The 17,278-nt window shown below is 47.1% G+C and overlaps 1 protein-coding gene across 1 annotated transcript in view; it reads left to right on the plus strand.

Annotated features, from left to right (window-relative positions):
• Positions 1-14,971: 14,971 nt before the first annotated feature.
• Ostm1 (osteoclastogenesis associated transmembrane protein 1) overlaps positions 14,972-17,278 on the plus strand; it is a 27,430-nt gene continuing 25,123 nt past the window's right edge. Inside the window, exon 1 of the mRNA XM_021205333.1 lies at positions 14,972-15,447. Within this exon, the coding sequence (XP_021060992.1) occupies positions 15,034-15,447 (414 nt within the window). The 5' untranslated portion in view covers positions 14,972-15,033. The remainder of the gene's footprint in view (positions 15,448-17,278) is intronic.

Consider the following 17,278-nt stretch of genomic DNA (forward strand, 5'->3'; position numbering starts at 1 on the left):
ACACACACACACACACACACACACACACACACACACACACACACACGTGTACCAGGAAAGATGTAACTTGGAGAAAACAGACTAAGGAAGCTTACAACTCTAAAAGATGCAGAATCAGCCGGGCGTGGTGGCGCACGCCTTTAATCCCAGCACTCGGGAGGCAGAGGCTGGCGGATTTCTGAGTTCGAGGCCAGCCTGGTCTACAAAGTAAGTTCCAGGACAGCCAGGGCTACACAGAGAAACCCTGTCTCGAAAAAGGAAAAAAAAAAAAGATGCAGAATCTACAAAGCAGGGGATTAAAATATGACAGCAGAAATAAGAAACTGAAGTACTGGGGAACCCAATTAATGAAATCTATAGAAAACAGACAAAGAGACAAAGAGATGGGACCAATTCCACAGAGTTGTCCTCTGACCTCTCTACAGTAGCATGCATGTACCCCCTCATTATGTGTGTGCACACATGTTCACACATATACACACAATAAAGAAATAAATTTTAATGGAAAATATGACTTAAAAACATAATTTTCATTCATAGCTAGGTAGCTGCAAGGGAAGCTGGTACATGCTGCCTCTCCTGTGTGGACACAATTTAGAGCAATTTAAAAAGTGAGTCTTTTCTTCATACTGGCTAGCTCCCAAATAATGAGACAGAGACTCTTAGATTTATTTAATAAACCTAATAACTTAATAACTGAGCAGTTATTAATCTATCCTAGTCCTCTAAACTAATCTGGCTACCTCCCAGCCCAAATCCCCGAGATACTTGCAATTTAGTATTGATCTGGCTCTCTCCGCTCAGGGGTGTTCTCATGGTGTCTCCTTGACCCTCTCCTCATAGCCACAACTCTCTTCTTCTCTCTCCTCCTCCCCTCGATGGATCAGAAGTTCCAGCCCTAGTCTCTCTTACTCAGTCATTGGCTGATCAGCTCTTTATTGACCAATCAGGGACTAATTGAGGAGCAATATTTATACAACATCGAGACAGATTTTAGAATAATCATTACAATGCCATGTATGGATTACAATCAGATATGGGTCACGGAAATCAGCATTTGAATACTACCAGGATAATCTTCACACAGTGCATAATAACATCATGCCTACAGATGCACATTCAACTAAAACTATTAAAAAGGCAAAGAGATTGGGTATCTGAGTAATCTTTACTCTAATGTTCATATCCAAATAGAAGGATATTCAAAAGAGAGAACCAGATCAAATAAAAGGGAAAAAAATGCCTTTCTCTCTGCCTCTACTACCCTCTTAACTCCCCTCTCCATGCCCTAAGTAAGAAAATTTATATGTAGACAATTAGGCTTTGTTTTTACAGACAAACCTTCTTTAGGATACACAACCCCAGTGTCCCTTAAGGTCACAATATAAAACTTATAGCTGAGAATTTTCCGGCAGATATGTGCATAGACTCCATGGCAGATACCTGTACGCTAAAAGGCTATGTTAATTTACCTCATACACATGATCACAGGGGCAGATTACCCCCAGAAATGGAAGGACTGAAGACCTCAACAGACAATAGCCCACTGAACTGTAGCTGTTTTTTTTTTTCCTTTCGAGCTATTTTCTGTGTATGGGTATTTTGCCTGCATACATATGCAGCACAGGCATGTTTTGTACCCGCAGAGGCCAGAAGGGAGTTCCAAATCCTATAAAACTGAAGTTACAGATGTTTGTAAGCTGCTGCGTTGGTGCTAGGCATCGCACCCTGGTCCCGGAGAACACTCGGTGCTCGTAATGGCTGAGCCATTTCACCAGACCCTTCCTGTGCTTTAGGTTCAAGGCAGAGTAGCCCTGGATGGCCTGGACCTCTCTGTAAACTGGCCTCAAACTCAGTGGTCTGCCTCCTCTGCCTCCTCTGCCTCCAGAGGGCTTGGATCTAAGGTGTATACTATCACTGTTGGTATTCTGTCTGGACTCCACCCCCACAGTTACCTAGCAACAGCCAGATATGCTCCTCCCACAGGTACCTGGCAACAGCCAGGTAGGCCTGGCCCACTATAAAAGGGACTGCTTGGCCCCTACTCCCTCTCTTACTCTCTCTTACTCTCTTGCTCCCTTGCTCTCCCTCTCTCCCTATTCCTTTCCCCCCTCTCTCCACATGGTTGTGGCTGACCTATACTTCTCTCCTCTCTCCTTCTCTCTGTCTTTCTCTCTGCCTGAACTACCCTCTAAACTCCCCTCCCCATGCCCTAAATATACTCTATTCTATCTATACCATTGTGCTGCTGGTCCCTCAGGGGGAAGGGATGCCTTGACATGGGCCTTCTGAGGCATCCCCTTCCCCCATACCTCACCACACCCCCATAAAACATATCTTAATAGCCCTTTATCTTTTTATAATCACAACAGTCACCCTTGGCCCTAGTGGAACTTAAAAAAGAAAACAATCTTCCAAGTTATTGTCATCGTCCTGGCAGATGGAGTGAGGTGAGGTTGTGATCCCACCATTTCCTAGGGGTGGCTGCCCCTGATGTGGACCCATGGAGTCTTCAGAGGCCACGAAGCATAGTGGAAGCAAGGCTGGCAAAGCACAAACTTCGTTCTGACACAGGGGTTAAAGGGATTAATTAGGAAAGATGCTAAGGAAATAGGGATTGCAGATGATGCCCTAGAGTGCTATAGTTTGAATCATTGAACGCCTAAGGCCCTGGTACAGAAAGTGCAGACCTCATTCTAAGTTGAAGATGCCTTTAGGATGTGAGGAGAACCAGAGGGAAGTTAGTTACCAGGGTTGTGTTTCTGAAGAGAAAATGGGACATCAAGCTCTAGTCTTTCATGATGCACTGCCCAAAGGCAATGAGGCCAAACGACTGGGAGCTGGAATCTCTGACACTGTATCAGTCACCTTTCTATTGCTGCGAAGAGACACCACAGCCAAGGCAGCATTTAACTGGAGGCTGGCTTACAGTTTCAGGGGCTTAGTCCATTATCACCATGGCAGAGGGCGTGGCAGCATCCATGGAGCTGAAGCAGCAGCTGCGACCTACATCCCAATCAGCAGGATGAGAGAGAGAGAGAGAGAGATAGAGATAGAGAGAGAGAGAGAGAGAGAGAGAGAGAGNGAGAGAGAGAGAGAGAGAGAGAGAGAGGGACAGGGTGGGAGAGGAGGTGAGAGGGAGGGGGAGGGGAAAGGGAGAGGGAGGAGAGAGAGGGAGGAGAGAGACTGGGCCTGGCAAAGGCTTTTGAAACCTCAAAGCCCACCCCCAGTGCACACTGCCCACAACAAAGCCAGGCCTACTCCAACAAGGCCACACCTCCTAATCCTTTCAAAGAGTTTCACTCCCTGCTGATTAAGCATTCAAACAAATGAGCCCCTGCGGACCATTTTTTTTTTAAAGTTTTCTGTTTTGTTTATTTTTATTTTTATTTATTTAATTTATTTTTTATTTATTTTATTTATATGAGCACACTGTAGCTGTCTTCAGACACACCAGAAGAGAACATCAGATCCCATCACAGATGGTTGCGAGCCACCATGTAGTTGTTGGGAATTGAACTTAGGACCTCTGAAAGAACAGTCAGTGCTCCTAACCACTGAGCCATCTCTCCAGTCCCTATCCACATGTTACTGAAGTGGAAATTTCTCGTTTCTTTGTAGACTCAGTTAGGTCATAGTGATGTTTTGCTGAAGCAGATACGTGAGAGGACGCGTGATGTCTGGAAAGACTATAACTATGACCACAGACGGTGGACAAGGCTCGTGCTTTGGTTCGCCTTTGCTCTGCTTCGTTAGTCTCCGCTGATGACGCTCTGCGCTCTGGCACTGGTTGGCCTTGCACCACATTGTTGATCTTTGCTTGTTGTGACTTCCTAGAGAGTAACTCACCAAAGAACTGTGATAGTCCAGTGGCTTCTTGCTGCTTCCATGAACTCATGAGCTGGCAGAGCCTGGAGATTTATTCTGGATCGAGCTGCTGCTGACTCGTGAATGGTCTCTGCCGAGTGATCTGGACTGCAGCTGCTGGTGTGTGTGTGTGTGTGTGTGTGTGTGTGTGTGTGATCTGCTGACTGGACTGGATTACAGCTGCTGATTCATGGTTGGTGGTTTGCTAGTAGTCTGAACTGCTTGTATCCTGACAATGAAGACTAGAATCACCCCAAAGAACTATTTCTAAAGAACTATTTCTAAACAGGTCTACTTCTCCCATCTCCTAATAACCTTTCTTTTCCACTACCTCTGGTGGGTGGTGGGTTAGAAGGGAGGTTAAAGCATTTGAGAACCCTTATTGGAAAAATCTACGCCTGCTTGCTACTCCATGACCTCCACAGGATTGGAGCCATATCATACTGCAAAAATGCATTCAGTACAACTTCGAAAGTCCCCAGAGTCTATCACAGTCTCACTACTGTTTAAAAGTCCAAAGTCTCTTCTGAGGTTCATGGCAATTATAACTGTAAATCTCTGTAACATCAAAGTAAAAAGCAGATCACTTACTTCTCATATATGGTACATAATATATGTTACCATTTTGTTGTGAGCAAGGAAGTAAGTAGTTGGTATAACAAAAGTTTGTACTTTATCATGCCGAGGGTCATCACACAAACTTTACACTCTGAGTTTCTAACTACAATCCTGAGTCTATCTCCCCAAGGCTGCTCACCTGTGTGGTGTGTCTTAGCCAAAGGTAGGGTTCATTCTCTAACAGTAGTCTGGGATCAAGGGTCAGGATCTTGGGGGGAAGACTCTCCAGCTGTAAGGCCGAGCAAGGTGGTGGACAAAGCATGGCTCTTGGTCTCTGCTTATGTCCCACACAGTGGGCATCGTGGGGTTCTAGGACTGTGTCTGATTATCTTGGGTAAGTGACGTCGCTGGCTTCTGATGATCAGATGTAGTCTTAGAGGTCGTGGGGTTCCTGATTAAACTATTTTTACATGCCTAAAAGACCTTTTTTTCTACTACATTCACCACACATTCCAAAAGGGAGGGAACGGGGTACAGTGAGGAAATACTGGACAAAAGCGAGTCCAGACCAGCAGAACAGACTCCACATTTTGTATCTCCGGGTCTGAGGTCGAAGTGCTCATCACATCTCTTCCTCTTTGTTGACTGAAACACACTTCTCTTTCTTGGGTTGGTTCCATGCCAGTCTGCAGTTCTCCTAGTTGGAGATTCTATGACCAACATCTTGGGGGTCTCCACTCCAACCCAGCCTTCACCTTCACAGCTTCCTGTAATGCCCCTCGAAGCCTCCATGCAGGGACACCCCTGATACACACCTGGCCTTGGTGGCATCCCTCAGCTGAAGAGTCCACAACCCTTTTCCAGTATTCCTAACTCCAAAGCCAGAGCCACATGGCTGAAGCCGCCAGGGTCTAGTGTTTGGTGGGGCTGGAACACAGCCCCCTTGTTCACTGACAGTAACGTCAGCTTCTGTTGCTGATGGTGTCCTCCACCCTTAAGCTGTTCTGTGTTCCTTTTCATAAATTGGATGCTTTGCTGGGTGAGGTGTCTTAGTCAGGGTTTCTATTCCTGCACAAGCATCATGACCAGGAAGCACGTTGGGAAGGAAAGGGTTTATTCGGCTTACATTTCCATACTGCTGTTCATCACCAAAGGATGCAGGACTGGAACTCAAGCAGGTCAGAAAGCAGGAGCTGATGCAGAGGCCATGGAGGGATGTTACTTACTGGCTTGCCTCCTCTGGCTTGCTCAGCCTGCTCTCTTATAGAACCCAAGACTACCAGCCCAGAGGTGGCACCACCCACAAGGGGCCCTTCCCCCTTGATCACTAATTGAGAAAATGCCCCAGAGCTGGATTTCATGGAGGCATTTCCCCATCTGAAGCTCCTTTCTCTGTGATAACTCCAGCTGTGTCAAGTTGACACAAAACTCGCCAGTACAGAGGGGCCTTGCCCTGGAGTCAGCACTACCTTTACTCCATTTGGCAGAAGACTTTTCCTTACGCTTTTTAGCTCATGAGCACTGTACTTAGCTCCATTACATGCCCTGGTGCTACTTTTTTCTTTAAGCTGTACATTTTATATTTTTCTTTGTCCATCTTGTTCCTTTTCAATATTCATAAGAGTGATTACCAATACCCACATGGTCAATGTCATGAAATCTCTGCCAGTGTCATTAATTCAAAACTCAGCTTAGCTTCAGGCAGATCTTTAGGACAGAGGCAAAAAGCAGTTATGCTCTGACAAAATACCATAAGAGCAGTCTCTTACTAACATTACTAAGTAGGCCACTTACTAACATTCTTCCCTTCTGAAACTTCTTGAGCAGGGCTACCATGGCTCAAGTCACCCCCAACACTGTCATGTGCTCCTATACTCATTCGCATTGTATTTCAGGATGTTTTTAAAAGTTGAGCTCCTTCTGTCTCTGCTGACAGAGGTTGGGGTTATAGATGCCCACTGTCATGCCTGGGCCTATGTATTACTAACCTTTATGTTGCTCTAATAAAATACCATGAGCAAAGCAACTTAGAGAAGAAAGGTCACTTGGGATCGTGGCTCTAGCAGGAGAGTCCATAGCGAGAGGGAGGCAGGGCAGCAGGCAACGGAAGCAGGAAGCTGAGAGATCACATGCTCAACAGCAAGCACAAAGCAGACAGAACAAGCCAGAATCGGGTGAGGTTATATACTTAGCGAGTTTCCCCCGGTTATATGCTTCCTCCAGCAAGAGTCAGACACCATCAGATGGGGAGTGAGTATTCAAATGCTTGAGCCTGGGGGGGGGGGGAGCATTTCTCATCAAACCAGTACACTCTATTTCCTTTTGAAGCTTGGTTTAAATGAGATACACTTTCAATAGTTGCTGAGCCTCACCCAGTGCCCACCACTGTCCTGCATACTGATGGGAAGTAAGCATCATGGGCTTTGCTTTGATGGGAAGAGACAAATATGCATGAAGCTTTATACGATTTGAAGTGCTATGGAGAAAAAGAAAATGGAGAGGAGGACGACAGAGGTGGCGGGTACACAGAGTCACCTAAGATGTGGTAAAGCCTTTGCCTTTAATACACAGCGTCTCCTAAGACGTGGTAAATATAAGTATATATTCCTTTAACATATACAGGTTCTTCTAAGATGCAGTAAAGCCTTTGCCTTCAACTCTGAGTGAGTTTGTGGGCAGGTGTGGTCAGAAGCTGAAGAGCAACATGATCAGCTTGGGTTTTGAACGAGGTATGAGGGCCGCCGCTCGGGAGACTAGACAGACTTGGTACCTGAGCCTGATCACCTCTGCCTCCTGCTCATCCTCCGTGGTTGCCTGGCCTCTCACTCACACATTTTAGTGGGAATTACATGATCTCATTTTCAAACAGGGTTCACATATACAAATACAAATGTGCCAAATGTTTATTAACTGTTACCCTTTCCCTAGGGAAACTAAACTAATGTCTATTCACTCCAGATAGAGCCCCAACATCCGAGCCAAGTAATGACTCCAACCAAGTCCAACGTGGTGGTTCAGTGACCTTCCTGGGTGTCTTAGCTACTGTTCTATTGCTGTGAGGTGACACCATGACCAAGGAAACCTTATCAAAGAAAGCATTTAATTGGGGTTTGCTTTACATTTTCAGAGAGGAGTCCATGACCTTTGTGGCGGGGAGCATGGCGGCAGGCAGGCATGGTGCTACAGTAGCTGAGAGCTTAAATCTGATCCACAGGCACAAGAGAGGACCCGAGGCAGAGAGACTGGGCCTGGTGTGCACTTCTCAAGCCTCAACATCCACTCCCAGTGACGCACCTAATCCTTCCACTAACTAGAGATCAGTCATTCAAACACATGAACCTTCGAGGGCTGTTCTCATTCAAGCCACCACTCTCGGCTTAGTTACAAAGCATGGGTGAGGGATTAACTTCAGGCATGTGGGTGACCACAAAGTTCCACACCATCACAGATGACAACCAAAGAGAAGCTGTGCCACAGAACCCCACTTTCACTTAAACTTTGCTTCCTGGATACTCTGACATCCCCCCAGTATCACTTGCAGTAGGGGGGTGTAGGGAAGGAGCAATTAGGAGTACTGCTGGACTCACAATATGGGACCCTGTGACCTGACCCTCCCTCCTCCTATTAGAGAGCATCACTAGCTCCATTACCATCCCCACAGGCCTAGCAATCACTACACTGTTTAGCTGGACTAGTTGCCATGGCTACAGAGCCAATGTCTAATCCAAGATGGTAGTCATGTTATGCCCAGAGGAAAAAGTGATACCATAGCATTAATACATTTATAACTCTCAAATTCAGCATGGGCACTGAGAAAAAGAAACTTGGCTGAGCACATCATGTCGGGATGAGCTGCAGCTGCCACAATCCCCAAAGCAATGGGGTCTCTCGGTGGTCTGAAAGCTCCCTGGTGATAAGCCAGAACAAGCCTTCTCTATATGAGCTGGTGTGTCTTGCATATTTGTTACAGTGACAGAGGTAGAACATTGCTACAGAGAAGCGGCCATCAGACTAAGTCACACAGTGTGAGTGAGACTTGCCACCAGCACCCCTGGATTTAGAAAAGCTACGGTGTCCTCATTTGTTTGGAGTGTTTTCTGAAGGCTCCTTCTCACTCCGGTCCCTCCATATCCAACGTGGTGGCCATCTCTCTCTTTTGGAAAGGCGCTCCTCTGTGTGATTTAAGGGAAAGCCCCTCTTCCCTTTAAGGCCCTGCTGCCTCCTCTTGATGTGATGCATGTCTCTCCTAATGCTCACCCACCTCAAGGCCCAACCATGCTCCCCTCCCGCAGTCATGAGATGCTTTCCTGATAAAGCTCATTTCTGTAGGATGATTTTGTATCTGCTCCTGCCCCCAACCTCCCCTTTCCCCCCTCCTGTCCCACAGCTCTCATTTCTAATATATTTAACACCATGGCAAAGAATTTGGACATATTTTATCCATGCCCTGATACTTTGTGGAAGATTGAGCCTAAAGGTGATGCATTAGTTTACCTGGGAAATTCAGGAGGATACAGCATTTAGGCAGCAGAATATTACCAGCTTCTCTCAGCCAAATTTATACTGAAAACCAGGATTACAGAGGAGCAGGATAGAAAAACGTAGAAGAAAATTTGCAGTTAGGCCTGCAATAGGCGGGTATACAGATGCTACTAAGGAGCATGCGTTGTTAAAAAGAAGCTAAGTCTGTTTCACTGGGACAAAAGGAAAAGATCTTCAGGCTATCCCAGCAATTGGCCAGACCTCACTCAGGCAGGCCCAGAGATGAAGAAATAACTTTGTTTCCGACTCTCTGGGGATGAGTCTTTTGACCGGGAGCCACAGAAAGCCCTGCTCATCAGACAGTCCTGGGACTGTCTTTGGCTATGTGCGGTTGGCGAGGCACCCAGGTGCTGTTGTGGTGCAGCCTGCACAGTGCTGAAGGGACTGGGGCAGCAGAATAAACTCCAGTTTGCTTTTAAGACTCTACTCTAAGTTAACTTGCCCTTAGAGAGGCATGGTTCCCACCCTTGAGGTCTGAGAAAAATCACGAAATGTCCCTGGCAGTAGCAAAATAGACACAGCAGCTGCAGCTGGCAGATAACAACAGAGTGGGCTACGAAAGCATAAGCCTTCCCAGGTCAAGGTGCTCCTTTCTGATGTATGCTTCCTCCTTGTGGTTTAACCAGGTGCTGCCAACCAATTAGCTTAGAGGCCAACATTCCCTTAGCCTCTCATGTAATGCCAAAGCTTGGAAACCCTGCTTGTGGTTTATAAAGCTTTAGAACCCCCTTTCACCTAGACCTGGGGGTCACTCTCCTATCCTGTTGCATCAGGAAGGTTTGTGCCCCAAGCTTGAGCTTGAATAAAGACTCTCCTGTGCTTGCATCGGAGTTGTGGTTCCTGGTGGTCTCTTTGGGGTTTTTGCAATCTGGGCACAACAGTGCCAGATCTCGGTGTGGTCCACCCAGGGCTGTTGGACATACCCAGGCTGTAGACATGCAGTCACCTGGAGGTTAGAGATGCCAGGAATGTGGAATGTCTGCCAAAGAAAGAAGCAGGCAAGCCCAAGAGAGAGGCCATATGGACTATAGCCTGTGAGAACCACCCAAACCCACTGGAGTCTGACTCCTGCCACCGCATGGCCCAGATGTTGGACTTGGAGATCTAGGACTGCAGGTTTCCCCCTTTGACCTGTTCTCCACCCAGAAAGTAATATCTTGGGAGTATGTAACTTCTCTTTTTATTTCTATAGAGAAGATTTTAGATTTGAATTCTTTGATTTTGAAATGTATTTATCTTTTTAATTGTGTGTGTGTGTGTGTGTGTGTGTGTGTGTTGCTCACAGAGGCCTCAGGTGTTAGATTCCCCTGAGCTACAGTCACAGGCAGTTGTGCTGGAAACGGAGCCTGGGTTCTCTGGAAGACCAAGACTTGCTGTTAGCTGGTCCTATATCTGTCCAGACTTGTTCTTTCATTCACCGTCCGAACAGTAGAGTCTCCTCTAAAGGCTCACGTGTTAAAAGCCTAATGTTCACCATTACTGGGAGGTGGGGGGACTTCTCAGTGTGTGGGGGTCTTGAGGTGTGTCCCAGGAGGTGCGACCCTGGCCCCCTTGCTTTCCTATGAGGTAAATGACTTTCCTCTATTCCAGGCTCCTCAGCATGGTGTGCTGGCTCACATGAGCCCAACATTCGGGGCCAGTTAACCTCAAACTGACACTTCCAGTTATGAGTCCAAATGAAACTTTTCTCTGTGGAAGTTGACTTATCGCAGGCATTTGTTGTACTAAATGGAAGCCCGAGGACCATGGTGGGCTTCTCGCCTTTTCCCTTTGTTAGCCTTTGACAGTATAACAGTCCAGGCAAGAGGCTAGAGATGATCAGAATTTAGGCAGTGGCTTTACTTTCTATTACTTGGTTTCCACTCACAACCTCTCTTGTGATCTTACTTATACATTCACTTATGGTATAAGCTCATTAGAAATAAAATCATTTCTGTTAAGCACCGACTAATCTTAGTCTCTTGATATATGTGTGGTGTGCATGCATATATGTGTGCATGTTTGTATTTGTATGGGTGCATGTGTATATTATGTGTGATGCATGTATATGTGTGAGTGCATGTGTATGTGTGGGTGCATTGTGTCTGCATGTGTATGTGTGTGTGCATGTGTATGTGTGGGTGTAGGTTATGTGTGGGTGTATGTGTGGGTGCATGTGTATGTGTGGGTGCATGTATATGTGTGGGTGCATATGTATGTGTGGGTGCATGTGTATGTGTGGGTGCATGTGTATGTGTGGGTACATGCTGACGTAAAGCCTGAGGTGATGTGAGGTGTTTTTCTGATGGCTCTCTTCTTCATATATTGAGACAGTGACCCTTGCTGAGCAGGAAGTCTCAGCTGGCCTGGCTAGCTGCTGGTATTTCCTGTTCCTTTCAGGTAGGTTGCCAGCCCACATAACCTTTACATGGCTTCTGAGAGTCTGAACTCCGGTCCTCACATCTGTATAGTGTATTGGCTAATTTTTATCAATGTGATGCAAACTGAAGTTACCTAGGGAGAAAGAAACTTCCGTTGAGGAATTGCTTGCATCAAATTAGGCTGTGGGTCATTTTCTTGGTTGGGTGGCTGATGTGGGAGGGCCCAGCACACTGTGGGCAGGGCCAGTGGTCCTTTGTGTAAAAGGTCAGAGCAAGCTGTGGGACAGAGCCAGTAAGCAGCGTCCCCCCATGGGCTCTACTTGAGTTCCTGCCCTGACTTTCCTGCCTCCATGACCCGTGTGGGAGTGTAAGCCAAACCAACCCTTTCCTCCCCAAAGCAGCTCCTGGTTATGGTGTTTCATCATAGCAACAGAAGCCAAACCACGACACACAACTAGGACACACGAGTTTACTTTCCCTGCTCACCCAGGTCCCAAGCCCCACAGAGGGCTGGCCCTCCCACACCCATCACCAACCAAGACAATGCCCCACAGGCTGGCCTAAGAGCCGATTTTACCAAGGCACTTTCTCAACTGAAGTTCACTCTTCTCAGGTGACTCTAGCTTGGGTCAAGTTGACAAGAACCAGCCTGCATGACTCCTAACTCTGAATCCTTGGTGGGCATGGCATCTGCGATTTAAATACTCTCTGGGCGCCTCAACCACAACCATCCTGAGTGGCCAGTTTCAGCTGGATTCACAGCTTCTGTGTCCTTCCCAATGCTCTCCCTCCCCTGTGTCCCTGTCCCTAACCATGGCACTGTCATCTGCCTGGTCATCTTAATCTGTACAGCAGCTCATACTATAGGCCAAAACATCCACCGGTTCTCATTCTTCCTGGATCATAGCTCTTTAGTCAAACCTCTCTCTTTCCCACCAGACATACCTCAGTGTCTTTTATACAGTTTCTGTCTCCTACTTTAATGACACACTCTCAGTTCTAGGGTGCAGGGGGTGGGGAGTTACATATTGTTGTTAGAGTTCTCTACCTAAAACGCTCACTGTAACTCCGTTAACTCTGTTAGCAGTTCTTGTTGCCCACAGGCTGAAGTGAAAGCATGTGAGGGAGAAAGTCCTAGGCAGGTGGTCCAGGTTTAGCTCCATCCCTGCGGCCCATCAGCGCAGCAGCAGCAGTTTCAAGCAACAAGAGCGTACAGCTGCAGCCATAAGACAAGAGTCCTTTCTTCTAGTAGCTACTGCTACTCTCTTCTAGGATTCTGTAAGCTGCCAAGGAATCCTGCTCACCCTGGGAGACCTCAAAGATCTCCCCCTCCTGGGAGAGGCTTCTGCCTCACCTCTAAGCCCTGCAGACAGCTTCATTATAAAGCCCCCTAAATACCACTGCAGTGGCTCCTGTAAGCTTGATTTAGTCCTGCTACACGCACTTGCTGTTCTTTCTAAACCATTTGCTTTAACTTTGTATATGTGTCTAGGCATACCTGTGGAGGTCAATGGACAACCTGGGAAGTCTCTTCTACTGTGTGGGTCGTCCTCAGGGTTGATAGTGAGCATCTTTACCCGACTCAGGGGTGTCTTAGTCACTGTTCTATTGCTGTGAAGAGACACCATGACCAAGGCAACATACAGAAGAAAGCATTTGATTGGGGGCTTGCTTGCAGTTTTAGAGTTAGGCCACTGCATCATGGCAGGAAGCACACAGGCGTAGTGATAGAGCAATAGCTGAGCTTTACAGCCTGGATCCACAGGCAGGGAGATGGAGACAGAGTGATAGACAGACAACCAGACAAATACACACACACACACACACACACAGAGAGAGAGAGAGAGAGAGAGAGAGACAGACAGACAGACAGACAGACACTGGGCCTGGCATGGGCTTTCAAAACCTCAAGGCTGACTCCCAGTGCCACCTCTTCCAGCAAGACCACGCCTCCTAAATCTTCCGTAAGCAGTACGCTAACTAGGGACTAGACATAGAAATATATGAGCCTATGGTGGCATTCTCACTCAGACCAGGACATGATGATAACTCCAGAGTCTCAGACCTTTGAACACTCGGTCCCCATTGGGGCACTGTTCGGAGAGGTTTAGGAGGTACAGCCTTGATGCAGTGTCACTGGAGGTGGGCTCTGAGAGTGTAAAGACTCCCATAATTTCCATCCACTCCCAGCTTGTGCTCAGGGTTTAAGATGTGAGTTCTCAGTATCCAGCTCCAGCCTGTTGCCTCTCCTGCCACTGTGGATTCTAGCCCCTGGAACCATAAACACAGCACCCGCTGAACCATCTTGCTGTACGGCCCGACAAAGGGTTTTTTCCTTTTCTTTCTTTCTTTCTTTCTTTCTTTCTTTCTTTCTTTCTTTCTTTCTTTCTTTCTTTCTTTCTCTTTTTAATTAATTTATTTTTTTACACTCCATATTTTATTACCCCCCCCCTCCACTCTCTGATTGTCCCACATCCCATACCTCCTCCCCACCCCCTGTCTCCATGTGGATGTCCCCACCCCACCCCCACATCCTACTCTTGAGCACAGCAATATATCCTGGCCTCTTGCTTTATTCCAGTGTCTACTGCAATAACTTATTAAAACACCTGGCATGGGGTACGTGCTGGTACTTTCAGCAGGGAGGCAAGAGGATCAGAATTTTGAGGCCATTCTCTGTTACAACGCAAACCTGTTCCTTAGTGTGTTAGAGACTAGCCTGAACTACATGAGGCTTGTCTCCAAGAAGAAAAATACCTATATGCATTAATATTATATAATATATATTTATTATCATAAAATATATTATACATTATATTATTTACAATATATTATATCATATGATATAAAATGCTACATGTTACATATCACATATTACATGTTATATATTAATATTACATATTATGTATTACATATTATGTTACAATATGTTATGTAATATATGGTATAATAATTATATAATATACTATATATAAAATATAATAGTATAGTAGGGTATGCTCAAGTGTATGTATTAGGTAGGGTTTCTATTGTGATAAAACACTACGCCCAGATCCGAGCCGTACACAGTTGTCACTAATCAGATATTTACATATAAATTAAGTAACATTGGAAAATTAATTCTGTCATCATAGTAGTTACAATTCAAGAATTCAGCTGCTACATGTGGATAGTGGCTCCACTATTAACTAAAACGTGGACTATATTCATCAACCCAGGAAATTCTGTTCGGGTAGATAGTTGAGAATTAAAATCATTCAATTAATCAAACCTGGAAGTCACAAGTTCCAAAACCAGAACTGTCGACAGATGTTATCCACTCTCCAGAGAAGATGAAGAAAACTTACTAACCCAGAGCCAATGAACACCTGCCCAAACCACCAGTCTACCGGATTTTTCTGGGAGTTCACTCGGCAGTCATCTTCCTGGCGGGTCCAGCAACCAGAACAAACTCCACAGGCTCCTGGAGGGCGGGGAACCGCACGGTGCGGAGCGTGCGGGATCGAGGCCGGGGATGCACTGGAGTAGCTGCAGTTCTGCAGACCTCCATGCCGGGCGCGCTCACGGCCGCGCGCCTCCGGAGGCAGGTGGGCGGGGCCGTGACGCAGGCGCCTCGTGACTCCACTCAGGGCCTGCGCCGGCTGAAGCCGGAAGCGGCTGCTGTCGGAACCACCCGGCTAGGGATCTAGTACTGTCCGGCCCGGGGATGGCTCGGGACGCGGAGCTGGCGCGCAGCAGCGGGTGGCCGTGGCAGTGGCTGCCGGCGCTGCTGCTGCTGCAGCTGCTGCGGTGGAGGTGCGCCCTGGGCGCGCTCCCCTTCACCAGCAGTCGGCACCCAGGCTTTGCGGACCTGCTGTCGGAGCAGCAGCTGCTGGAGGTGCAGGACTTGACCCTGTCTCTGCTGCAGGGCGGAGGTCTGGGGCCGTTGTCACTCCTACCCCCGGATCTGCCGGATCTGGAGCCCGAGTGCCGGGAGCTGCTGATGGACTTCGCCAATAGCAGTGCCGAGCTGACCGCCTGTATGGTGCGAAGCGCTCGGCCCGTGCGCCTCTGCCAGACCTGCTACCCGCTCTTCCAACAGGTCGCAATCAAGATGGACAACATCAGCCGAAACGTCCGGGTGGGTAGAGCAGCCTCGGCACCTGTGGCGTGGGGGCTGGGAAAGTTAGGAAAAGGTCTGTGGAGTTGGGGTATCAGAAACAAGCGGGTGGCATTAGGGGCTTAGGGCTTGGAATGCTGCTCCCCTGGATGCTGTAAGCCGGCATCTTTTTGGGACAGGTTTGCTGAACATTGCAGCGAACATACTCAGAGCCACCAGTTTCTAGCAGTGTGACCTTGATTATTTTTCAAAGTATTGGTTTCCTCCTCTATAAAATGCTAGAAAAATATTCCGGTTGTTTCATGTTGCGTTATGGGAATTAGTCACAGTAAGACAATTGGAGCCTGCTTGCCAGGAGTTCGGTTCCATCCTGTTTATTAGCTTGTTCTCTGAGCAAGTTAGTGACACTCTCTGCTTGTTTTCTCATCCGTAAAGTGGGGACAAAGAGAGGCCACACAAAGCTGACACACAGCAATAGCTCGTGGTCAGTGAGTTGCCATTTTAGGATAGTCTGCCTTCTCTGTAACTCAAGGGCTTTCCTGGTCACTTGGAAGGTAATGTGAAGGACTCAATGAAGGCAAACAAAAAGAGGAAGACACAGTTTTTGCCACTAAGAACTGTATAAACTAGGAAAGGATTACAGTGTCGGCCACAGTGAGAGTCACAGGATTGCCTGGTAAAGGAAAAACAAGAAGGACACGGGAATTGAGGGTGGAAACGGTCCTTGTGTACTGAGGGGCCAAGTAGTCTCATGAAAAATGTGGCTTCAGTTGCTTTATAGGTCATAATTGACTAGACTAAACAGAAATGTCTATAGGTGCATCTTGTTTTGAATCTAGCCTAGTGTTACTAAACAGATTTTTTTTTTGTAAATGGGAACATTCATTTGCATTAAGTAAATTCCAGAGTCACTCTTTATGGAAAGAACCGGCTTTCAAGGCAGTTTAAATAGGAGTACATGCAGTAGTTTCCAGATTCGCTCCTTTCTCTATGATTTTAGTATGCAACACTATATTTGATTTTGAGCAGTTACATTAAATAAGCTGTTTTTAGGGAGTCTTTTAATTCCATTTTAATTTAATTAATGTGTTCATTTGTGACAAAGTTTCCTGTCGCCCTGACTGGCCTTGAACTCACCGTGTAGCAGAGGATCACTTGACCTCCTGCTTTCCCCTCAGGTGCCTAGATTACGGACATGGGCCACTATGGCCTGGTTTTATGCAGCTGTGGATAGATAGAACCCGTGACTTGTCCACGCTAGACAAGCTGTGCACTAACAGAGCCCCAACCCTGTCTTGAGATTAGTCTAGCAAGTAACAGGCTGGCGTCTCCTCACAGTTACGGTTTGACACTCTACATCTCCTTTTCTCCAAGTTCCTGTTCCACATCTCCTTTGTACCCTCCCACCATCTGTAACCCCTCCCCCTCCTTGGACCCTCCCACCATCTGTAACCCCTCCCCCTCCTTGGACCCTCCCACCATCTGTAACCCCTCCCCCTCCTTGGACCCTCCCACCATCTGTAACCCCCTCCCCCTTCCTTGTGCCCTCCCATCATCTGTACCCTCTCCCCCCCCTTGTACCCTCCCACCATCTGTAACCTCCTCCCCCTCCCTCTCCATTGTACCCCTATCTATAACCCCCTCCCCCTCCCTCTCTGTTGTACCCTTGCACTATGACCCCCCTCTCCGTTTTACCCTCTGTCTTAGGGTTTCTATTCCTGTACAAACATATGACCAAGAAGCAAGTTGGGGAGGAAAGGGTTTATTTGGCTTACACTTCCACATTGCTGTTGATCACCAAAGGATGCAGGACTGGAACTCAAGCAGGTCAGAAAGCAGGAGCTGATGCAGA

This window comes from Mus pahari, chromosome 9 (assembly GCF_900095145.1).
Source record: "Mus pahari chromosome 9, PAHARI_EIJ_v1.1, whole genome shotgun sequence".
Lineage (NCBI taxonomy): Eukaryota > Metazoa > Chordata > Mammalia > Rodentia > Muridae > Mus > Mus pahari.